Source organism: Lonchura striata, chromosome 8 (assembly GCF_050655825.1).
Source record: "Lonchura striata isolate lonStrDom1 chromosome 8, ASM5065582v1, whole genome shotgun sequence".
Lineage (NCBI taxonomy): Eukaryota > Metazoa > Chordata > Aves > Passeriformes > Estrildidae > Lonchura > Lonchura striata.
Genome location: NC_140710.1, coordinates 21,335,951 through 21,361,347, shown reverse-complemented (window position 1 = coordinate 21,361,347; position 25,397 = coordinate 21,335,951). Strand labels below are relative to the sequence as shown.

The window sequence follows — 25,397 nt, the reverse complement described above, 5'->3', positions numbered from 1 at the left end:
ACGAACAAAGCGGCCCCGCCCAGCGCGGCCGCCGCCATCTGTCCCTCCCTCCCTCCCTCCGCCCCCGCGGCGGGGCGGCTCCGGCCCGCCCCCTTCGCTTTCCACTTCGGCAGCGGCGCCGGGAGGGCCCCGGGGCGCCTGCGGGCGGGCGGCGAGCGGAGCGACAGCGGCACCAGACAGACCGCGTACCGGGCCGGGCCCGCCCGCCGCGCAGCCGGGCCCGCCGCCATCTTCCCCTCCCGCCCCGCCGGTGCCGGTGCTCACGGGCCCGGGGCCCCGCAGGTGAGCGGGCGGGACGGAGGGCGGGGGCCGGCTGGGCTGGGGCCGGCTGGGCTGGGGCTGCGGCCTCTGCGGCGCCAGGTGGGCGCTGCCCGGCGTCCTCGCCGGCCCCGGGGCCCGTCCGTGGTTCCCCCGCGGGGGGCGCATCGTCCCGGCTGCCGGCGACGCCCGAGCGCCGCCGCCCCTTTGTTGTGGCCCGGCCGGGGCCGCGCTCCGTGCCGGGGCCGCGCTCCGTGCCCGGGGCCGCGCTCCGTGCCCCGCTCCGTGCCCGGGCCGCGCTCCGTGCCCCGCTCCGTGCCCGGGGCCGCGCTCCGTGCCCGGGGCCGCGCTCCGTGCCCGGGGCCGCGCTCCGTGCCGGGGCCGCGCTCCGTGCCCGGGGCCGCGCTCCGTGCCCGGGCCGCGCTCCGTGCCCGGCCGCCCCGCGGGAGCTGCGCCGGGGCCGTGCGGCCCTGCCCGCGCTGGTGCGGAGCCCACGTTCCCGGAATGCTGCTGCGGGCTCGGCGCGGCGCAGCTGACCGGGGCGGCTGCTGTAAACCCGGCGGATCTGGATATCCTATATATTCGCGCGTGGAGGGGAAGAAAATGTTCGAACAGCGCGGGGTACTACAGTCATAATGCGCTAATATATAGTATTTGGAAGTTGTTTGGCGTTTCTTGTTTTTCTGCCTTATATTTTCACTGTGATGTGAAGTATTGCATAATTTAATGTCACCTTTTTGTCATTCGCGGTGCGGAATGCGCTGGGCAAGGCTTGTGCGTGTTGTAACAGGGGCTGGTGAATCCTGAGGCTCTGCGGTCACCTCCCAAGCGTGGTCAGACAAGGATTACCGGGTGGCTCGGGAGCAACAGCTGATCTAAGCAGGGGAACAAAATGGATTACTAGATGGCAAGCCAGCGAAAAATCTGTCCGAGGCAGGAGAGACTGGTGTGTAAGAGGACACCGATTTGCTGTGTATTGGAGGAGAAAAGGTCTCCTCGGAGTTCAGCTGTGCGAAGTTTAGTGAAGGTTTTCTGTTAAGGCCTTAGTATGCTCAGTGCATTTCATTTGCGATAATGAATTGTATGATTTAGAGTGAAATGGGTGAGATGGGTGTCAGCAAGCTCTGCTGACTGCTGTGGGAATCAGTTGTGATAAAAAATGGGCCTATAGTCTTCCTTTTTTTTAATTATAAATTCTTCTGATACAGAATAACTGAAGATGATTGGGGGCACTTCAGAAAGGCAGCCACCAGGGACTGGCTGCACCCCGAGCGCTCTGTGGGCTCTGTGTACCCAGAAGTCTGGAGTGGCCTCTGGGAAGGCAGGAGAGTCAAATGTAAGCGACTGTGGGGTGGCTTGAAAGGTGAAATAGCTTAATGCAAAATAGCCAGCTTTTTAAATATGTATGACTTGTTCACACTGAGGTTTTCTGTGACAGCTCACCAGGATGCTGGGGTTGTTGGGTCTGCATCGCAGCTGTCAGTGAACTGAGGCTCCTAATCTGGCATTGAGTGTCCCTTTAAATTGTGTCACTGCTCTCAGAGCATGACACTTAAGATTTGAACTGTAATATTTTTTTCTTGTATTTCAAAATAGTTAGAGACTTTATATTCCTTGCCTGGTTTTCCAAATGTATATTCTATGCTAGTGGCAAGTGATTTGAGTTGATAAATAACATATGAATAATGCTTACTGTAGAATTTCACTAATTTTTTTCAGTATTAAACTTTTAATTTTTATCATATGAATGCATATGCATTTTAATCTTCTTCTAAGAAAACACTAGACAGTCTCTCTCTTTAAGCTACCTATCTTTAGATGCTTCTAGTTTATAAACATTTTCCTGAAATAGTATATTTATATGCATCAGTGGCTATAAATATGTTAATATTTTAAGAGTTATTGTCTTATTCTTTTAACACTATGAGAGGGTTCTTGCTGTTGGCATGTTCTTAGACTATGAGTAAGAGCAGAACAAGGGTGAAGCCTCTAGCTGGAGATTTAGCATTTGACATTATGTTCCAAAGAGCTTCTTTAAACAACATCTTACCCACTAAAGTTAAAGGGAAAGATGTGTCAGGTTTGTGGCAAGAAGATTTTTGTTATCTTGATGCAGAAAAATAAATACAGAGCTAGCAGAAGATAAGAGGGAGTGGACAGGAGAAGGAAGGAAGATGTGGAGAAGTGCCATTCTGAAAAGACTGGGCAAGATAAAAAGGTTGTTTTGGAAGTGTAGTTAAAACAAGGCACCTGAAATATTAAGCTCTAATTCTTATTTGCTTTCATTTATACCTCAAGCTAATGCTGTGCATCAATCATTCTTGAGTATTAGAACTTGAGCTGATTGTGACGTTCTGCACCATATGTGCTGGCAGAAAGCAGTACAGTGTGATGGACCAAAGATGCAGCTTGAGCTCTAATCTTGAGTTTCCCTGCTGTTGTTTGGTTTTGAATTATTATTTCTTTTATTTGTACTGACATACCACTGAATGGCAGAAAACCTCATCGATTATTATAGAGGGTGATGTGTAAGCCTATGTATAGTTATAATTTCATGATAAAATGCTGCTTATTACTTTGACAGCATAATGCTTGTAAGAGAAGTCTGAGTTCATCAGACTAAAAACCATCAACTGTGAAAATCTTCTCTAGTAGGTTTACTGTTCTTTTCTAGCTATTTGTGTTGCACTGATAGGGAATGCACACTGAATATTATCATAATACTTGTAATGGATGAGCTTATTGGCGTACTTCAACTCTTTCAGAAGTTCAGTATCCAAACTAAGTCTGGATGTTGTTATACACTTTTCTTTACTGTACCCCAAAAGTGCTGTTACTAGTCCTATATCAAATATGGAGGGTGCAATCATTCCTTACCCTAATTTATGAAAATTAGGTAAATGAAGTTAAGTGTTCAAATTGTCAGGGGTTTTATGTTCAAGACAAACCTCTTATTTTTAAAAAACTACAATGGAAAATGGAAGACAGATGCTGAATTTTACATAATGTAGATGCACTGTGAATCAAAGTACTGAATAATAAGCTTATTTTGTCATCAGTATAATATATGATTAAGACAAGCTTGGAAACTGTGTAGGGTGGCTTCCTGTTTACACTTCTGTCCTGCAGAGCCTGTTGAAATGCTAGACTTGGTGTTCCTTTCTTCAAAGGAATTCTTAGTCTGATTTTTTTTTTCCTGATGGAGAATCTCAGTATAGCTTTACCTAAGCCTTACTTTGTCTTTTGACAAGAAGGTTAATTAGTTTATATAAAAACCACCAGTATCATGAAGCCTAATAAAAGAGAAGTGTAAATGCTTTAGGTGAGGTTGTGCATTAAGATGTTAATACTAAACTGCTGGTTAAATGTGTATTGATATTTTTTTTCCCTTCAGTGTATAAGGGTAGGGTTGAATTTTTTTTCTGGGACCAAAAATCCGTATCCAATTGTCAAAAGAGGAAGTTTAAGCAGGGCTAAAACTTAAGGAAAAAGCATCTTTCTACAGGTTCGGGATTGTGATTTGTGGGTGTGTGTATCTTTCTTTTAGCAAAGCTTTCTGCAAGCCAGAGTTTAATTTTTTCTTTTACCTTTACTAGTTGAGAGTGTGCTTATGGTCTCTGGGCGTGTCTTTCATGAAACCCATCAAAATACATGGTGATTGGAGTCTTCTGTGACTAAAATGAGAATTAGACCCAGCCATTTTAAGAAGTTAGGCTGTTTCATCTGGCACAACTAGGTCTCTGTTGTTCCAAAATAAACTGTGCTCCTATAATCAAATGCTTTGCTAGTCAAATGTTCTGGCAAAAACTTAGGTGGAAAAAAAAAAGTTGCATATAACTGCGAGGAAGATGGAAAACTTGGGGGTTTAGACAGTAGTGCAAAAAACCATGTTATTAAGGCCTAAGGTACAAATATCCCTTCAAGTTCACTAGCATTGATTTACAGTGATAATGAGGAGCTTAATGGAATAATTGTCTTTTCCTTTCCTCTCTGGTAAATAACTATTTTCTTGTTAATACTCTGACTGTTTTATTTGACTTAGTCAAACTCAGATTCTGTGCATCTTTCCCTAGTAGGAGATAGTTTGTTAACACCAGGATGAACTACATGAAGGCTGCATAATTTTTCAGGTTGCCCACAGCTGGTTGTCTTTCAGTTGCTGGATCTGCATAAGTGAATGATCTCATGAGGGAATTAAGAACAACTTTTATGTGCTCTTTTGAATTGTAAGGGAGAGACACTGGAAACTATAACCTATTGCTGTGGTTGTCTTGCTCTGTGTGGTCATCTCCCCCCACCTTTATTCATTTGTACTGTCCTCCAATATCTCCCCTTCTTCCTGGGGCTGTTGCCTCCTGCTGAGGGTTCCTCACTGGCCTGGTTTCTTCTCTGGTATTAAACTGATTATGAGAGTGCACTGAAGTCAGGTTAAGCCTTTGCTGCTGCCAGAGAGCAAAGCTCTGCTAGTTCCTTGTGCCAGCATGAGTGCCCATGTGCTCGAGTAAATGCTCGAGTTGCACTGGGCTCAGCACGCTGCCCAGCTGTGGGGCTGGCAGCTGGCTGGGGGGAGTGCAGAGCTGAGAAGAGGTACTGCCCCTCTTTGCAGTAGTAACATGGGATTAAACTGAAATTTTCCTGGTGTTAAATCATATTCTTATAGCTACAGGAGTACTGCTGTCGTGGAGGGGGGTTTGGTTTGGGTTTTTTAGGACTCCTGATAAAGCATTGCTGGGCAGATTGGCTTAGTGGATTTCTCCCCTCATCCACAGATCTTTTTCTGCAGATCAGTTTAGGAGTTACTTGTAAAGTCTTTGTACCATTTGAAAAATAAAGTTCAGGAGCTTCTACTTTGTCATACTTATTGGAATCAAGCAAGACTTAGCCAAAAGAAGAATTTAATTTAGGTTTCCTAAGAGGAGTACATGCTGCAGTTCTCGTATCCTTGGAGGAATTGTGTTGCAAAGGAGCTTGGACCTTGTAGCTGTAGGAGCTTTAAACAAACAGCCTGCTGGCCCCAGCTCCATCTGCCCTCTTTCTCTGGCTGGCTGGACAGCTCATTAGGACACTGAGCCAACCACATGAGCTGGGGGAAAAGCTCCTGCAGTGGCAGAAGTGAGGAGGGCTGTGGAAGGGCCAGGAGCACGCAGCTGGAGGCGAGTGAGTGCGTAGGGTCTGGCAGCCATCAGGCTCTGTCTTAGGCCACATTGGGCTGGCAGCTTTAGATCCTTCATAAGGGGAATAGACAGGAATAGTCATCCTTAGGAAGGAAGAATAGAAACCCCTGGCCTAGCTGTCATATGCTACTTCAAAGTTAAGGTAAGGAGAGATGGCATTTTTAGTGTGCTGTGCTTTTTATATGTATTAGAAATATTTAAGTTCATATGTGAGAGCTCTAGATGATGACATAGTAAGTGACTCTTATGCTCTTTGAACTTCACTGTTTGCATTTCAGAGAGGAAAATTTTACATATTGCTGACTTAGTAAGCACAATATTTTCACACTGCTAGGGGATTGATTCCTTGGTATATTTGTTTATCTGGGCCCCTATTTATGCATAGGACAGAAACGGAAAAGTTGCAAGTGCATTGGTAGATCCTAATTATGGCTTCATAGTCAACCTCAAAATGAATTACTTGTTTAATTTTTGTAATGCCACTATATGTCCTATAAATCTGCATTTTTATTGGTAGCCAACATTTGCTAACCAAGCAGAAAATAAGATATTGATGAGGGCTAAAATTCTTTCTTTCCTTTTAGGCTGCCATCATGACGGCTGAAGAAACAGTGAATGTTAAAGAAGCTGAAATAATTAAGCTAATACTAGATTTTCTGAACTCAAGAAAGCTTCACATCAGCATGCTGGCACTTGAGAAAGAAAGTGGGGTCATTAATGGCTTGTTTTCAGATGACATGCTCTTCTTAAGGTAGGACTCTTTTTTCTGGTGCTTAAATATCACACTTAGGAAAACCAGGAGTTGGACTATGATTTAGTCACCAGCCCTGTGCCATTAAACAAGAGATTGTCCCCTCATCTTATCTTGCTTTTTTGTGGTCCCATTCTGTGGCCCAGCCCTGCAGTGTGTCCCAGCTCTGGAGTCGCAGACATCCTTCTGTGAGCTATTCAGAGTCACTGAGCAGGCAGCAGGAGCATGCATTGACATGGATTTTTTTTGTTTGCATGTTCATTTTAACATTGTTATTTTTCTGGCACACCAATGGATTCAAGTGGGAAGGAGCCTTAACAAGTGCCAATGCAGAATAAGTTGGGGAAAAACTATAGGCATGAATAAGATGGGAAAGCAAGGGCTGTTGGTATCTGTGATGTGGGATTATCTGCTTACCAATCACATTGCCCTGAAGGTGTGGTTTATTTACTTCTAGAAAGTTTTTGCTGTATTTTATGCTAAGATCAAGGCTGAGTGGTTTCCAGAGTTTTTCCCCAAAAATATTATGTCTTTCAAAATAATACTTAGATTTATCTTAAATTTAACAATGTGAAAGGGAGTATCTATTATCATCAAGGCATGAGGGTTGGTGCAATTTACCATTCAGGATATTGCCCTCAATATTATCAAAAAGAGTCAGTATCCATCCACACTAGTTTTTCAGCATTGATATTTTCTGTTCATGCCAAAGGTACTTCATAATATTGAAGCATGAGAAAGCAATTTATCCAGCTGTTCTTGAAACATTTAAAAATACATTTTATCACTGAACAAATCTTCTCACCTGTCTTCCCATTTCATTAAAATTTATATATATTAGTCTAAAATGAAATGAAAGAAGAATTTCAGAAAGATTCAAGTTATTAATCAAACTTTTTTGTTGTTGTTTCATTGTTAGCTTAGTTGGAGAAACTCATCCTTCCCTTGTAGCTTTCCCTCAGGCCTTTTATAGAGAGCTCTGTGTAATAGGAGGGCATGAAGAAAGAGAACTGCTCTGCCTGTGCAGTCCAGCCCACTGATCCTGTTGGAGCTGCTGTGCAGGAGACACAGGACCATTTTGTCGTTTCTAATGTGCCTTTAAAACTACTTAAAATGCGTCCTTCTAGTATGCGGTTAATTTTTCAAAATATTAAGAACAGATTTGGATTTTACTTTAGTATTATTAAACATTTATTTTGGCATCTGTGCAAAACATTGACTTTTCAAAGTGGATTGGTGACCTATTGTGTATTTAAATTATTGTGTTCTATTTAAATGAACATCTTACTTAGAAAAGGGATGTTCTTGTCCAGTAACATTCAAGGAATGATCCTTTCTTTTACTAGGCAGCTGATTCTTGATGGCCAGTGGGATGAGGTTCTTCAATTTATTCAGCCTCTTGAATGTATGGAAAAATTCGACAAGAAAAGGTAAAATAGAATGTATGTCAGAGTTCATTTTTTTTGAGTTTTGGAAAACACATGGATTTCTAAGTAATTGTCTAGAAAAACAGTAGTTATGAGTTTTTCACTTTCGTTTTTGGTTTTTTGTAGCCTTTGTGCTGTTCTAAAATGTGTGCCTATGTTTTTAAACTTGTACTTAAAACATGTGTACACATTTCTGTAATGAGGTGTCATGTGCCATACACTTTAGGAATATGATGCATGTTGTACAACCTTTTAATAGATGCTCTATCATACTTCTGTTCAAGATATAATATGATTGCTATACTTCCTTTTTTTCTAATTAGCCTTCTGATATTTATAATAGAATATTTCTGAAAGCATATTCTTAATATTTCTGAAAGGTACAGAAAAAATATTTCCTGTTTTAAAAAAATACATTGTGGTTACCAATTTTAAAAAATTCATATCAGTGTTCCTTGTCATGACAACAGCTGTGTTTAACTCAGAAATTCAATGTAAAATATCCTTCCTGTCTCTAGAATAATGTTTAACTACTCTGGAGCAAGATGTATAGTATTTATCTTCTCACCTGCAGGTTTCGTTACATTATTATGAAGCAGAAATTCTTGGAAGCCTTATGTGTGAACAATGCAATGTCAGCAGAAGATGAGCCTCAGCATGTAAGAATTGCTTCTGGTTTGGGGATTTTTTTGTTGTCAGAGAATCTCCTGCAATTAATCTGATTAAAGGCAGAGCAGAAGCTCCCAGCGTTAAATACACAAATTTTAGCTATTACCAAATGGTTCCATAAACACTGGTAAAGTAATCAGTATTCTTTGGAAGTGAGTGTGGCTCCCTGAGCTCAAATACAGTTTTACATAAAAGGGTTGCTTGAAACTTTGCAGATAGATCAGTGACCATATGCTGTGTCTGTGGTCCTGACCCTCAGATTTAGTTTAGGCCACTATTCTGAAGTATAGGACTCTCCTTTTTTTTAATACTTTTACACCCCTAGAAATATTCTGAAGCAGGTGTCATAATCACAGAAATTTATTGTGGTAATTTGAGGCAGATGAAAGTTTGAATGAATTTTATGCTTAATTTCTGTTTGTTTTGGAGAGGAAGGTCAGAATTGTTTTTTTGAGGGAGCAGATGTGTTCACAAAGGACTCTTTCAGTTAAATGTGCAAACAGCAGGAGTTGTGGACTTAAGTTTTTGATATGGAAAGATACATTAACTCAAACTAGCAAAGAAGGAGTGCAGATTGTGAAATTAGTTACAGTTTTTCATTTATTTTGACAATACAGTAGTACCAAATTTCTAAGACAAAAATGTTATGCAATTAAAAATGAAGAATGACACTAGTTTTAAGGCAAGTGATTTTGGTTTCCAGACTGAATTGATTCTAATTCTCTGTCCCATTACACCTATGTTGTACTTCAGGGTTTTTTCTTGGCGGAGTAGAGAAAGTTAAAAGTATGTCCATATTTCTAGGTGTAAATAGGAGGAGTACTAGTCCTTTAATTTCTCAATCTGTATACTGTTACTTGGACAGCAGGAGAGGGAAAAAATCAGATTAATGTTCCTTATTTCGTTGTTGCCAAATGTGTTGGTGTGATGTGGGTCAAAGTATTGAAGTCTCTAGGTAACAAGAATAAGTGGGGATTTTTACTGCTTTTTAAATCTGTGTAACTAAAAATGTCTGATTTTGCATATTTAATATGGTTCTTGGCTCTTAGCTATCAACAGGCTTTGTAATAAAGCCCTCTATTCATTTGGAGGTCTTACCTTCTGAGAACTCTTTGAACTTTTTTAACATTTTTGATTGAACAAGAGAAAAATCTCAGTGTAAAAGCTGCTAATCACTGGAAATTAGAGCAATCTACAAGGCTTTTTTTAAAAGCTACTGGCATAGGTTGTAGAAATAAAGGGAAAAATAAGTCAGCTGGCTTTGAGAATGGAAGTAACCTTTTGTGCTGCAATAGAATTGGAGCTGCTCAGTCACAGGTTTAAAATTTTAAGCCCATCAAACCTGCAGTGACATGAAAATATTCCAAAAATGGGACTGGATGGGGGATTCTAGGAAGTCAAAGCATGTAGGAATTTGTCTCTGTTGTAACTACACTTGGATCGGCAATCTCCAACTCTTACTGCTTATATGTTACTTAAAAAAACATATATAGTAATAAATGAATGATAGCAGACAAATTTTGTTGCTGCCTGTTCTTTAAGTGTTTTTTCCTTGTGGGAACACATGCACTGCAGATTGCTGTGTTGATATTAATGTTTCCATAGCTGGAATTCACCATGCGAGAGGCCGTGCAGTGCCTGCATGCGCTGGAGGAATACTGTCCCTCTAAGGAAGACTACAGTAAACTGTGCTTGCTGCTGACGCTGCCTCGCCTCACCAACCACGCCGAGTTCAAGGACTGGAATCCCAGCACGGCTCGGGTGCACTGCTTTGAAGAAGCCTGTGTCATGGTGGCAGAGTTCATCCCAGCAGACAGGAAACTGAGCGAGGCCGGCTTCAAAGCAAGTAACAATCGTCTGTTTCAGCTTGTAATGAAGGGATTGCTTTACGAATGTTGTGTGGAGTTCTGTCAGAGTAAAGCTACAGGAGAAGAAATCACAGAAAGTGAAGTATTGCTGGGCATTGATCTTTTGTGTGGTAATGGCTGTGATGATTTGGACCTTAGCTTATTATCGTGGCTGCAGAATCTGCCAGCTACTGTGTTTTCTTGTGCTTTTGAACAAAAGATGCTTAATATTCACGTTGATAAACTCCTCAAGCCCACAAAAGCTGCCTATGCTGATCTTCTGACACCTCTTATCAGCAAACTTTCTCCTTATCCATCATCCCCAATGCGACGGCCTCAGTCAGCGGACGCTTACATGACCCGCTCTTTAAACCCCGCCTTAGATGGGCTCTCGTGTGGCTTGACAAATCATGACAAGCGGGTCACAGACCTCGGGACCAAAACTTCTCCCATGTCACACTCCTTCGCTAATTTCCATTACCCTGGAGTACAGAATCTCAGCAGGAGTCTCATGCTTGAGAATACTGAATGTCACAGCATTTTTGAAGAGTCACCAGAGCGGTAAGTGCAGCTGGAGCTCTGTTTTTGCCTTAGCTTATGTTGCACTGTTTCTGTGTTCTTACCTGCACTGTAACTCTAAACAAAATTGTAACACTGAAACATAATTTGGTTGTTTAAATTCTGTTGTAATTAAACTCTGTATTGAGGGTGTTTTCTTCCTTATGCTTTTATGTTCTAAATAGATTTTCATATTTGGGTTTTAGTCTTATGTATTCTATTTGGGCCTTCTTAAAGTTTCCTATCACAGAGCACAAATATGCTCTGAGTATGTGATATGGTCTAGCTAGGGTTTGTTTTCAGTATTATTGTGTTCTTCCATTCCAGATAAATAAATGGACACAGTGAAATAGCTGTAACTCCCATCTTCTTTCTCCATTGCATTCTGTCCTCAAGTCTCGATAAATAATTTTGGTCCTGACACTGTAAATTAGTTACTTAAGTATACTTGAGCAATTTCCGTATCTCATTGAAGTTGGTGGAAATGAGTGTGGCATTGTTGTAGCATTCCTGTATCACGTAAATTGTTACAACTGTAGCTCAGCTGAAATATTTACTTTGTATTTTTTAAACCAAAGATGAGTAAAGCAGCTGAAGGTATTCTGGGTTTTGTATCAGACTTTGAGATAGTTGGGTCATGCTATTAATAAGCTCTCTAAGGAAATGTAAGACTTCTAAATTAGCTTTTGAGAGAATGTCTTGGTAACTGGGAAAAATGGTGCTTATGAGTTGAGAGTTTATCTTCATGTTTCTGCCTGGCCTTTCTTTTGATCAGCAGTTCTGTCCCTTTCTAATGGTTATAGTCAGACTTCCCTGGAAAGCAGATGCCAGCCCTTTTGGCCTCTTAGAGGACCAGATGGGTAGCTAGCCCTGCACTTGGGTGCAGTGGCCAGCAGATGACATTTGGGGTTGTGGTGATCAATCCAGGCCACAGCTGGTGTCTCTATTAGTTTTGCCTTGGAGCAATATTCCATATGTTGTGTTATGGTAAAGAGCAGCTGTAATTAAACCCACTAAAAAGGAAACAAACGCTGCCAAACTGATGTCAATTCACCAGAGATAATGGAAATACAGTCATGTACCTCCTGAAGATACTAGTTTATGGTGAATCCTCTAATTTTACTGCTCTATAGCAAACTTTAGCACTTGTGTGAGTAGACCAAGGTCCAGTGTTAAAACTGATTTGTGAGAGGTTTTTAATTCCCTTTTCAATATTGGAGTACTAGATTAATTCTGCACAAATAGCATCATTGTGCGGGCTAAAGAAGATGATTCATTGCTGCAGATCTTTAGGTAGGCCTTTTCATGTGAAGTTTGCAACATGTTTTTTAATTAATAATACATCTCTTCAAAGTTAGGATTAGAGGGTCAGAATTAAAGGATTAAACCTGTAGGGCCAGAAGTTTTCAAGAAGTCATTACGTTTTTCAGACAAAAATCCAGCTTCAGGTGAACAGTCCAGCCTAAATGGCAATATTTTCAAGGATAGAAGCTGAGCTTTATGTAAATCTGGTCCTTGCTTCCTCCTGCACATGACAGAAACACTATATTTCTTTTGTAAGTTGAGTTCATTAAGCAATTGTCTTTCAGTTGGCTGAGTTACTTTTGCTAATGTACAGAGGTACCAAAAAACTTTAAAATAACTTCTAAGAAACATTTGCTCCAAGTCACTGAGTAAAAGACTTTAAGTTGACAAAACTGAAGATGAGCATCCAAGGCTTGGAATGTGTTCTGCACATTTACTGATTGATTGCCCAACCATTTTGGAAAGAGTGTCATGCAGAAATACTTGTAACTCAAGAAAAGCAAAACCAATGTAAGCACTTTTCTACCTTGCACTTTCTGGAGCATTGAAGTGGATGAATGTTAAACATCCATGGATATTGGTTTCAATTTAGATTGATAGTGGTAATAATTAAACTGACACCTTTGGGAGGAGTTTCCTCTCATCGTATATCATATGCATTTTGTGCACATAATTGCTTTGAAATTGAAGATATTGAGTAATGTGTTTAAATTATGTAGAATTCAAATGTAGGTATAAAAAAATGAAATTGGGGTGTGCTATGGTAGTAAGGCTTTTTGGAAACTGATTGTGCTTTTTGTTTGTCAGGAGTTTATTTTCTTCAGTGTAACACTTTGCAAGTGGCATTTTTTTCCTAAGCAGTATCTTCAGTTTGATGTGACTTAAGTAGTTTGCATGTTTTTGTTACCAGATCTTACTCAAGAATGTTATCTTTCTCCACTTGATTTTCTACTCTTAATTTTTCTCAGTTAAGCATCTCTTCTTTTCCATGTTGCTGCGAGAAGTGATACTCCCGTGGAGCCCCAGCATCCCATTGGCAGTGAGACCTTGTGCCAGAGCTCTGCTCCAGAAAATGAACCACTCAGTGCAGCACAGAGTCAGGCATCAGCCAAGCAAGAGAAAAACGAGGTAGTGTTTGTTTGTTTAAAAATAATGAGGCCCTTTGAACTGGGTTCTGGTCACTTCATAATGATTTGCCTTTGTGTGGAGAATTTCATGCATGACAATGGGTTGCTTTGAAATCTTGTTTTTACTGTGGTAAAAATGCCATATTGCATCTTGTAAAAGCAACTACTACTTTTTGTCCCCCCATTGTATAAAGTTCTGCTGTCATATGAGTTTGTAATGCAGCTGATTAGAGTGCCTTGTGACATCAGCAGTCTAGCTAAACTGTTGTGTATATCTTCAAAAGGAAGGGGAAAAAAAGCCAACAATGTTAGATTGTGTTAAACAGTGCCTAAGCTCTTTATGTTCAAGTGAGAAATCCAGCATGCAGCTTGTAATTTTTGGTATTAACGTTAGGTTTTGTAGGTCATCTTGCATCAGTTGTCATCTAGAACATAGAGAAATTAAAACTGTTAATAATTGTTAATAGAAAAAAAGGAAAGGCTGTTACAAAGACACAATGTGTATGAATTGTCTGAACTAATGCAAAGTTATGGGGGTGTCCTTATATAACTTTAAATCATAGGTGACAAAGCTATCGCTCCAGAAAACAAACAAAAACCCATGCAAGGTTTGTTTTTTTTTTTTTTTTTTTTTTTACTATTGCTTTTTCTTTTATTAGCATTTTTCTGGTTTTTTCTATTAGGTAAAAATGCAGTTTGCTTTTTTTATTCAGAAAATGTAGGGCAGTTCAGTGTGGGTAATCTGGCCTTGGACTAAAGTGTTTTTGGTATTCTGTTTGTTCATTTTTATCTTGTTCTCAGCTGTTATCAGAAAAGTGAGGTTTGGGAATGCAGAAGGCAGCAAGTCCTGGGCAGTTGGCAGTGTGGGAAGCTAAATACAGTATGTAAAGGAGAAAAAACTGAGAAAGGAAGTTCAAGTGATGGCTTGGTCTAGAAAATAAGGAATATTAAAGTTAAAACAGGCGCCGGTTTCAGAAGTAAAATGTAACACTTGGATAGACCACTGCTGCAGGGAGAAGTAAATTGGGTCGCAGACTCATGGCAGGGAGGTGTCAATGTGGCAGAAAATACTAAATTTGGAAGGAAAGTATGACTTACATAGTTTTCCAGATTTTGTTTTCAATTTTCAATCACTTTTTTTTTAATGATCTTAAGTAATACTTTTAAGAATTTTGTAGGAAAGAGTATTTTTTTTCAGAATTATGACAGGATTGCTTCTACAGTGAATATCATAGGCTGGCAGTGCTTTCTCTTTTTAATATCTAAATTGTGTCTGGTTTTAAGGAAGAATAAAATCATCACTCCTCAGAGATTAATCTCCTAGCTTTTTGATGCCTGTGTTGAAATACTGAACCAAAAAGTAAATATTTATTTTAAATACCAAAACTATTTAAATTCCATCTGTGTTTCTCATTTCTTTTTAGCTTCGTGATTCCACAGAGCAGTTTCAGGAGTACTACAGACAAAGACTACGCTACCAGCAGCACTTAGAGCAGAAGGAGCAGCAGCGACAGTTGTACCAGCAGATGTTGTTAGAAGGAGGAGTCAATCAAGAAGATGGAGCTGACCAGCAACAGAACCTTACTGAACAGTTTCTTAACAGGTCGGGGGAGTTTCATTCTTCTACCCACCCATGTCCTTCTGTAAATTCTCATAATGACCTGGTTTGATGGTTTGGGTTTTTTAACTTGTCATTTGTTATTAGATCTATCCAGAAACTAGGAGAATTAAATATGGGTATGGACAGTCTTGGAAATGATGTACAAACACTTAGCCAGCAATGTAATGGGAGCAAAGGGATTGCATCTACCAATCCAGCCAGTAACTTCACATCAGCACCCTCAGATGGTAGCCAGAGGATAACAACTGATAGCCCAAGTCTTAATACAAGCACTCCTCGCAAGTGTGGATCAGCTAATCAGATACCCTTCCCTGAGGAGTCACCTGTACAGGGGAATCAAAGGTAAGTTACTGGAGAGCATTCAGGGCTGGAATATCTTTTTGCTAGCACTGTGGGAGAGCTGTTTGTATTTATCTTTAGCTATCAAATTAATTTGTCATTGAATAGGGGTATGATCAGTTTTTTCTAAATATTTATGTAGGGATTATGAAATCTTTTTTTAACAGCATGCATGAGGAATAATGGTTATTTGTTATGGCTTACATTTTATGTTTGATTTTAATTTTGGACATTTTATTCCATCTTATATGCATAGGCTGTGAAGTGAATCTTGTTTTGGGGTGAAGGTCTCATTACAGTAAAATCACTGTTTAGCACTCTTCCCTGGTGAGATGGCCATTGCTTTTGGACAGTATTCATAAAGTTATTCATAAAATTATTCATAAGCCATTGCTTTTGGACAGTATTCATAAAATTATTCATAAAATTATTTTGTATTATTCTAAGTTTCTGGAAGCTTCTTTTTTATGACATACAAACTAGATGAAGGGAGAAGAAGGGCAGAATGAATTTCTGTTAACTAAAAGTGGTGCTGACCTGAAAGAAGCAGCAATTCTTCCACCTCTCTGTGTGTATATATTGTATCTATACATAGGTATGTTACAGAATGAAAAATACTTTTAACTTGAGTTCACTTGTTAAGTGCTTGGAGTTTCTGCAAAAAGGGCTGTCCCTTGTGAAGGTAATAGTTCAATGGCCATGATTCAGACATGTATAACACTTTACGGCAATTAGTCAGTTCTAAAAATGAAACTGTAACTGTAGTCCAAAAAATACTTACCAAAAAATCTCTCTGCTTTTGTTTTTTTTGTCTTGTGATGTTAAACACTTCACCAAATCAAAACAGTGCATCAGAGCATGCTGTCACTCAGCCACAGTCAGAAGACTCTTCGGGGAATTTATCTAGGACACGAGGCGATGAGGTGAGTTTACTTGTTTGTGTTATCAAAAGATCTAGTACTTAATCCTGAGTGTGACATCCTCTTACTGTTAAGAGATACTTAGAATGAATTTTGGTTGGTGCAGTGCCTGCAGTCACAGAACCATTGAGATTGGAAAGGGCATCTGGAGACTGAATCTAAATGCACTGCTCAAAAGAGGGTCAGTGAGAGCAGGATGCTTGGGGCTGGGTCCAGTTGGGTTTTAAGTCTCTCCAAGGATGGAGGATGTTCCTCAGTCTTTGTGGGCTACCTTATCCCTTGCCTGACCACCCTCACAGTATTTTTAAAATACCAATAAAGTTGAAGTGGAATTTGTTTTAGTTTATTTTGTGTTCATTGCCTCTGGTCTTTTCACTGAGTACCACTGAGAAGAGTCCTGCTCCATCTTCTTCACTCCCCCAGTCATGTATTTGTATGCCCTGGTGGGATGTACACATGCACACGCTGAAAAGCCCTTCTGATCTCAAGGCCAAACAGTACCAGCTCTTTCAGCTTCTTCTCATACAACACATGTTCAGATGGGATGTCTTTTACAACCATTATTTTGTGTTTTCCAGGTTAAAACTTTGAGTGTTGTACTCCAGACAGTATGGTCTGAAAAACCAAGGGAATAGTTAATAGAGAAATAAGTGCAATAAGTACATTCCAAGGTTTCTCCATAAATAAAAATCATAATCTTAGAAATGTGGCCATGAAGTCATAAAGAGGATGATGTAATAAAGCTTAGCATAATTTAGTGCGAACTTTGTGCTACATACAGGATGAAAATCTGATTCTATGTTTAATATTATATTTTGTTTAGAAACTGTGCTTGACTTGGACTGTTTTCAGTAAAAAGACTGCTTTGTTCCCCTTGCAAGCTTCCCACAGATCAAATGTGTTTACACAGAAATAAACTGTAGTGGGCTGTTTAGAAGAGCAAAAGCTGGTGGAAGTCTGAGGGAAAATGAGAAATACTAATAATTATCTGTAAAAGTTAGTTGAAGAAAAGAGCTTCAAGAGCATTCTTGGACTTGGAGTAGACATTGTTTACAAAACTGTGCTTTGAGTGATCCAGCTTGCTGTGTTTCTACTTGTTAATATTTGGCTACAGTAGCTTTACCCACAAAGCAGTCACACCTGCTTTTAAATGTCCAGTTTTACAGAGAATAAGCTAATTTTATTGTTATCCTTCTACACAGGATGACAAATCAAAAAAGCAGTTTATTTGCATTAATACTCTAGAAGATACACAAGCTGTCAGAGCTGTAGCCTTTCATCCCAGTGGGAGTTTATATGCTGTTGGTTCCAACTCTAAAACTTTGAGAGTTTGTGCCTATCCAGAAGTAATTGACCCAAGGTAAGAAAGCTAATATGTAATTTATTTTTCTGTATCATAGCACCTCTTTCTGCTACAGCTACTGATACCTGTACATTTCATACTTTTGTTTTATTGCCATAAATACAGCAATGCTGTCTTTGGAATCCTGAACTGCTAAACAAAAATAAGATAATGTGCTGAAATATTTGTATATTTGTGGTCTGCTTCTTTGCTCTCTTTATTATTTGCAAGATGTATTGCCACAAGACCACACTTTTCATTATAAAAGTGTTGATTTTTTTTGTCTCAGCAGCTGGGCTTTTTTGAGTTTGCTGGTTGCTGGTGGTGTTGATATTCCAGCTGTAGCAGTGGGAGAAGGCATGTGTCAGTTCACAAGCTGGGCTTCACAAGATTCAGTTTCTGTCAGGAGGACAGATTTAACAGTAGAAAAAGTTGTGTCTTTTTGACTTCTACAGCAAAATTTGCCAGAGTATGTCTGTTGGCCAGTTTTACTCTAAACATTGTTTTCTAGGTATATTGATTGGTTCCTTGACTGAAAAAGCATCATTTGTGGTTTACTGTGCACCTGTGTTTTCAGTTTTTTTTCCACCCATTTTTAATACAATGGGGAAAATATGCCTGAAAAGAAATATTGCCACATCAATAACCGTCTCCTTAATCGTACTTCGCTTACGTTCTTTTCTTGGAGGAGAGAAGAGCAGGCACCGAAAACTTCACTATTTTATAGAGAGCTACAAGTGTGCACAGTGATTTTATCTGGGACATCTTCCCACTTTAGGACTGATGTTCAGGCTTCCAAAGTGTTCAAAAAGTAATGTGATTTTCCTTTTCCTCCTTAAATATCATCAGTAAGGTAGCCTTTGAAGTTTAATTCCAAAATATTTATGAGCAATGTATGACGCATCAAAAAAGAATTTATTTCTGTTACCTAATGCAAGGCAGCTTACTGGGCTTGAAGGGCAAACAGCCTCTTGACTGGTAAGCAGTGCAAAACATGTTGGCTCCTGCACAGCTGCTTATTCTGCTCATTAGGAAAGGTTTGAGCAACTCTGCAGCCTTAGTTTGTACTTGCAGTACACAATCTGATGTGACAAGAGACACAGTGCATCTGGACATGAAAGGAATACTGAGATTTCCTTCATTCTGAACTTGCAGTTCTTCTGCTTACTGTTTAACTATGCTTACAGTTTGCCTAAAATACTTCATCATGGGATTTATAAGTCAGCAGAGAGATTACATTATCTTAAAGATATTCTAATCCTTGTAACAATATGTAACAACAGACATGCATTCAAAATTATGTCCTTTTCAAAGAGCTATGGTTGTGTAGAATAATTGTTCTTTGAAGCTCTGTTGGGCTTATTAAACTTATTTTTTTAACTTGTCCTTCAAACTGATGAATTATTAAAGACAAGTTGGTTTGGAGTTGTTCTGGGTTTTTTTTTCTTTTCTCTAAAGGTATAATAGTAGTGTTGTGGGGGTTTTTGCACACATTTAAAGTTAAACACTGACAGATACATATTACAGTTAAATAATCACAGTCCTTCTATGCAGTGGATTGGCAACATGGGATCTCTGACCTGGGTAGGTGCTCCCATGCCCTGAGAGAGACAGTGATCCTCCACTCTTAAGATGTGGTGAAATCAAATTCAGAGTGTGAGATAAGGCATTAGGCCATTTAGCTGTAATGTATTGAATGATTCTGTTTTAGGCTAATCTGTAAAGGATTTCCTCTCTGGCAACAAAATAAAATTAGCTGCCATGTAGGTTTCCTTTAATATTCTTTATTAAAGTGATGTTAATTTCCAAAGTTTTTCAACAAGCTCAGATGATTGTCTTCTATATTTTCTCTCTGCCTCTTCTGTTCAAGTATTTATAATAAGGTTTTTGAACTTTTTCAATACCAATTTAATTTGTTTCATTTCTCTTGTTGATGTTACTGGAGTGATACGGAGATGTATACTCCAATACTTTATCCTACTTGATTTCTTCTTGTTGAGAGAGTGGAAAAAGAACATTGTAGGAAGGTAATTAATTGCAGTCAAGGAAATACAAATTACTGATACTGTTGCTTTTATTTCAGCAGTGTGTAAAGCTGATATGGTTTTACAAATCATAATCTATTATGTATTTAGATGCTGTCAGGAGTTTTGCATTAACGTAGAAGTTGTAAATCTGTTTTTCTTGCACAGGCTTGATTGAACTTGTGCATATTCAAAAGTGGCCATAGAATTAAGATTTTGATGTATGAAGGATGTAGAGAAAACTCACACCAGTTTCAGATTCTGGGGATAATGTTTTGTTATCCTATAATTACTATAGTTTATCTGTATCAACCCTTTACAGATGAAGGGACTGGGTAAGTTCTTTTTGCATGTTCAGTCACAGTAGGTAGAATGGGAAGATAAGGAAAAAATGAGAAAATGAGGAGATCCTTTTTTCTTTGATCACATATAAATGTTTCAGTGCAAGTAGTCATATGAATTTCATGTTACCCAAAATAACAGAAAAATAGTGTCTTCATTTTGGAATACTTTGTTTCCTGTAGAAATAAAAGGAAATATTATGTTTGGTTTTTTTTTTCTTTTACCAGTGCTTATAATACTCCTAAACAGCCTGTAGTCCGCTTCAAGAGGAATAAGCATCATAAAGGATCAATCTACTGTGTAGCTTGGAGTCCCTGTGGACAGCTCTTAGCTACTGGTTCTAATGATAAATATGTGAAGGTGCTGCCTTTTAATGCAGAAACTTGTAATGCAACAGGTACTGTGTTGTATATTTAGTTCAAATAATTTATTTTTAATTACTGTCCAGTATTTGTCAAAACCATTCAGTTTATATTGATGTTTTGTTATTTTTATTCCAATATTTTAATTCAGTCTCTTCTCCCTTTTACTGTGGTCTCTATCCAGCAAAGAACCACTGAGAGGTTTTAAATTATCTTTGGGGTTTTATTTGGGTTGGGTGGCTGTGTTTTGGTTTCATTTTGCAAGACTCTGGTATTGTTCTATCTCTTGGCAAATTCCCCACCATATACAGTACAACAGCCGGATATTCTTACTCACTTCTAGAGCATGGTTGTCAGTAAGAATTTATTTCCACTCCTAGTTCCCTTTTCTCTTGCCTAGTTCTCTCTTCTCACCCATCTTAAAAAAGTTTGTCCTAGCAAATACTACTTTCCATGCCCACTACTCCTCCTAATCAATATGTTGAATGTGGCTCTTACCTTTTCTGTTTGGAACTTAGTCTGCCTTGTCCTTGGTATGATCTTTTCCTCCTGCCAAAGAAAGCCTTTTGAGCTCACCAGAGTTTACAAAAAGAAATAAATGTACTCTGTAAGAAACCTTGTCTGCAGTTGGCTGTGTGATGGTTGGTCAATGTACATTTTGCAAAGCTTTAGGACGTAAGAAGCTCAAGTGACACTCAAACCCAAGATTCTTAGAGATTTTATTTGTACTGTAGTAAGTGAAATAGTGTGTGCTGTGCTGAAGTGCACAGCCATGTTTGCACCTGGTGGCATGTTCACTCCAAAATACTCTGTATTATCTCTGTAGCCACTTTAAAGAGCACAGCACTAACAGACAAAGTATGCCTTACTTTTGTTCCTTCAGGACCAGATTTGGAATTCAGCATGCACGATGGGACAATCAGAGACCTTGCTTTTATGGAAGGCCCAGAAAGTGGTGGTGCCATTTTAATAAGTGCTGGAGCAGGGGACTGTAACATTTACACAACAGATTGTCAGCGTGGACAAGGCCTGCATGCCCTAAGTGGTCACACTGGTAGGTACAGCATGGCTTCTGTCACACATTCTAAGCCTGTATTATATTCTAATAAAGTTGTTGGGTTGTTTTGGTTTGGTTTAAAGTAATTGTGTTTTTCTTTTTAGCAATACTTTTTTCTCCTCTCCCCATTGCTTTTGAGGTATTTTGAGGGGAGGTAGACAGTGTTTGTTGTTAAATGTGTTTGCTGTTAATCTAATATAGGGAGTGCCCACCTCATCCCAGAGAAGACACAGAGCTGGGTATTGCCATACACTGGTGCAGTGGATCATGCAAAATGCATTTTGTTAAGTCTCTGAATGCAAAAAATAATCCTAACTGTAATATTTCAGTGTTGGGTTAATGATGCTTAATCAAATTAAGAAGTCTTCATGTTTGCAGGACATATTTTAGCACTTTATACATGGAGTGGCTGGATGATTGCATCTGGATCCCAAGACAAGACTGTAAGATTTTGGGATTTGAGAGTGCCAAGCTGTGTTCGTGTTGTGGGAACAACGTTTCATGGAACAGGCAAGACTTGCTATCATGCTTCTAACCAGCCTGGCATGAAAATAGACTTTGAAGATGTGCAGGTCATATAGAGTGAATGTAAGGGGAGGCTGTGGCACAGAAGGGCAGCTTAGCTTAAAGAAAGAACTTGTGAGGATATCCATACCTGTGGGGTTGTTTGGTTTGTTTGTTCCTAAAGTAATATTTCCTGGCAGAAGATGAGTAATACTTCTGTCTTATGACTTTCAAGCAGGCACTTTTAAGTGCATTCAAATACAGCAACCTAACTGAAGTCCTTGAAACTTAGGGCCAGGGTGAATTCCTTGCAGTATTCCACATTATTTCATCAGAGTGACTTTCTTTCCTGTGATGGAACAGATACTTTCTCATGCAGCTTTAATACTGTCTTTGCTATGATTCAAGTGTGAATTATGGCTTCAGAGTGTCTAGTGCCGAACCATAAAGACAGTTTTATTCTTAGCTGGGTATGTTCATCTGTCTTGGTTTGAAAGACAGATGCCTGCTAGGCACGGGCCTCCCTTGGAATGGAGGATGTAAACTCCTTCCCTCCAAATTATTATAATTTTGAAATTAAGCGTCTCTCAGGCAAAGATACAAGGATAGGAATAACAGTTCTTTACTAGTATGTATAACAGGGCAGATAAACAACAACTCTGGCATTAGCACCAGACAGAACAGGAGCCCAGGGATGCCTCCTGACCGCAGGCACCTTCCCGTGGGTGCAGTTCCGGGCACCGCCGGCAGGGGCGCTGCTGGCTCCCGGCGGGCAGGTGCAGTGCTTACCCCGCGGCTGCAGGGGGCGCTGTGGCGCGGGGAGCACGCGGCAATGGTGGGAAGGGATGGAGGAGAGGCTTCGCTCCACAAACCTTGGGGCAGCCGGTGCCCCAGAGGGACTGGGGAGCATGAAGCTGGGATGGCAGGGATGAGCAGAAATCCCGGGGTGGTGGACAGGATGCATCAGAAGCTCTGCAGCAGTGGCTGGAACTGTGGGATGTTCCGGCAGGGCAGGGCAATATGGGAAGGAAGAAAGGCAGCTCCCAGCTGGGCTATGGCAGTGGCAGCAAATTCTTTTCCTCAAGCCGCAGGTCCAACTGTCCTTCTCCAAAACCCAGAAAGCGAGAGACTGCAGCCAGCCCCGTCCTTTACCTGCCCCAAATCTTGCTGTATCGCTCCCCCCTGAGAGAAACGCCCAGAGAATAAGTGTAGCCAGATGCTACACTCTTACCACTTTGGCCACTTCTTTTGTTTTTCTTAAGTACCCAGTAGTTAGTTTCCTAGCAATTTATGGGAACAAATTCTATGCATATAAAGGAAAGAAACCCAACCACCAGCATCACCTTAAATTTGAGGCTGGCTTTCAGTGTTGTATTACTATGTATATTCTTGTATATGAAAAAAAAAAGTTGTCTGTTTGCAAAAGCGCAGCTAACTCTGCTGTGGGATGGTTTCTGTGGCCCTGCAGGGAGCGCGGTAGCCTCGGTGGCAGTGGATCCCAGCGGCAGGCTGCTGGCCACGGGCCAGGAGGACTCGAGCTGCATGCTGTACGACATCCGCGGGGGCCGCATGGTGCAGAGCTACCACCCCCACGGCAGCGACGTGCGCTCCGTGCGCTTCTCCCCGGGCGCGCACTACCTGCTCACCGGCTCCTACGACATGAAGATCAAGGTGACAGACCTGCAAGGTAACACAGGCTAACTCCTCCTTGGGGCTTTTAACGCTGGAGTGGAGAGCTTGGCGCAAGGATCGGGTTTTACTTTAAAATGGGAAAATGTAGTAGAGCTTTTAAAGGTTGGATGTGTATATATGTGATTGTGTCTGCTGGAAACTGGCTAGTTGTGGTGCTGAAAGTGTAGGCTGTGAAGTGAATCTTGTTTTGGGGTGAGGGTCTCATTACAGTAAAACCACTGTTTAGCACTCTTCCCTGGTGAGATGGCCATTGCTTTTGGACAGTATTCATAAAATTGACCCTTAAAAAAAGCCCCAAAAAACGATAGTAATTCTCATTTTTATTGGCATAAGTTAAGAATAGGAAAGATATTGGGTATGTCTAAATGACTTGGTTTTCTTGGACCATTAAATTTTAATCACCTTGTGTAAAAATGGTGGAGATCTGCATTTTTAAGTTGTACTGTGTCCAGTAATGCCTAAAAATTGAAACACTGGGGCCTTTTGTTATGCTCGGTGTGTGTGGTGGAGGGACAGGGGACTCAAGCAGACTTCATAACCTGAAATACAGATGTAAGCTTAAAGTAAGCAAACTGATTAAAAAAAGACCCTCCACCCAAGGGCTGGGATACTGATTCATGACACAAGTAATGATTTCTGTTCCTCTTCACAGGGGACCTGACAAAGCAGCTTCCTCTGATGGTGGTAGGGGAGCACAAGGACAAAGTTATTCAGTGCAGGTGGCACACGCAAGATCTTTCCTTCTTGTCATCTTCTGCAGACAGAACTGTAACCCTTTGGACCTACAATGGTTAGAGTGCAAACAAAGGCAACTATGCAGCTAAAGCACAGAGACCTGAGACTACAGAACTGTCAAAACAAGTAATAATAATGAGGCTTTGAGAGAGCAGCAGTTGGGCAGGAGAGTGTCTTATCAAGAGGAGGGGCACCTGTCACTGATTTTTCTGGTTTCTAGGAGGTCTTGGTGTTTTTAGTATATTCTTTTGCAGTGCTTCCAGTCTTCCATGTTGAACTCATGCTGCTGTGACCTATTGTAGTCTTGTTGCCAAAGTCTATGAGGAGAACTCTTCTGTTGTTGATGTGCACTCAGAGTAACATGAATGATGTGTTTACAGTTTGGTATTAATTGCATTCCTTGTTCTTTGCCTCAATGAGAATTTTGTATAGAAACTTAAGTTGAGGAACACTTTAATCAAGTCTGTATGTAACTAGTTACACACACACATAAAAGAACTACTTCCATTGTTTTTTCAGGTTTATTGTATTCATCACTTTTAAACAAGAGCTCAAACTTCATAACATCTCCATAGTTTCAACTTTTTAGTAAAAAAATTCTGAACTTTAAAGTTTAACTAGGTAGCAACCACTTCTTGATTACAGTCCATTATATAGTGGGGTTTTTTCTTTCTTTTCATCTAACCTGGGAAAAACGTTGCTGTTTTTACTACATGACATTTTGAACCAGCTAACATGTTGGAGGGGGAAAAGTAAAATATTGACTTTTTTTCAGTAGAAACATGTAATATTTTACTTTTTGAATGCAACAGAATACCTCTGTGTATAATGTACTGTAGAAAAGAGTGGATTGGCAGCAGTTGTCACAGTGAGCTTAATGGCTATCAATTTTTCAAGTAAAAGGGATACCATTAATGCTGTAATAGAAACCAGCATGGCTTAAAATGCTATGTCTGCATGATAATTTAAGAATTGTTAAAGTTCCCAGTTCAAAAGCTTATCTGAATTTTATTTCTTGCACTGTTTATGTCTGGGAAATTGCAGTTTTATTTCTACAAAACTTTAGATTCTAATGTTTATGTATTGTTATATTTTCATATTGTACAGTTCCTTTTACTTTTTAAAATATAAACCTTAAACTTTAGGTTATTTATTTATTTGAACTGCAATTACATTTTGGACTCTCTTGGTTACTAAATTATATGTGCACTGTAGCAAGCATTTTTAACTATCGTATAAAAGTGGAAAGGTAACTATAGAAGTGTATCTGTGCTATTATCTCAATAAAGACCTCCAACACCTGCACTTGTTTCATCTGTTATTTTTAATTCTTGGTTTATAAT

General features: G+C 40.0%; 1 protein-coding gene across 5 annotated transcripts; it reads left to right on the top strand.

Annotated features, from left to right (window-relative positions):
• Window positions 1–87: 87 nt before the first annotated feature.
• On the top strand, window positions 88–25,359 carry WDR47 (WD repeat domain 47). Of its 5 annotated transcripts, none has more exons than XM_021547187.4 (15): window positions 88–282; window positions 6,017–6,183; window positions 7,530–7,613; window positions 8,185–8,269; window positions 9,885–10,687; window positions 12,991–13,117; window positions 14,541–14,719; window positions 14,822–15,079; window positions 15,924–15,999; window positions 17,199–17,356; window positions 19,932–20,101; window positions 20,950–21,120; window positions 21,502–21,633; window positions 23,096–23,314; window positions 23,972–25,359. In XM_021547187.4, exons 2-15 carry the CDS (start codon window positions 6,026–6,028, stop codon window positions 24,112–24,114), a joined length of 2,763 nt encoding a protein of 920 aa, XP_021402862.1. In that variant the 5' UTR covers window positions 88–282; window positions 6,017–6,025; the 3' UTR covers window positions 24,115–25,359. The 5 variants fall into 5 exon arrangements, with proteins under 5 accessions (XP_021402862.1, XP_021402870.1, XP_085442705.1 ...); XM_021547195.4 differs by having other exon boundaries at window positions 138–282; window positions 12,994–13,117; XM_085586579.1 differs by lacking the exon at window positions 88–282 and adding an exon at window positions 743–879.
• Window positions 25,360–25,397: the final 38 nt, after the last annotated feature.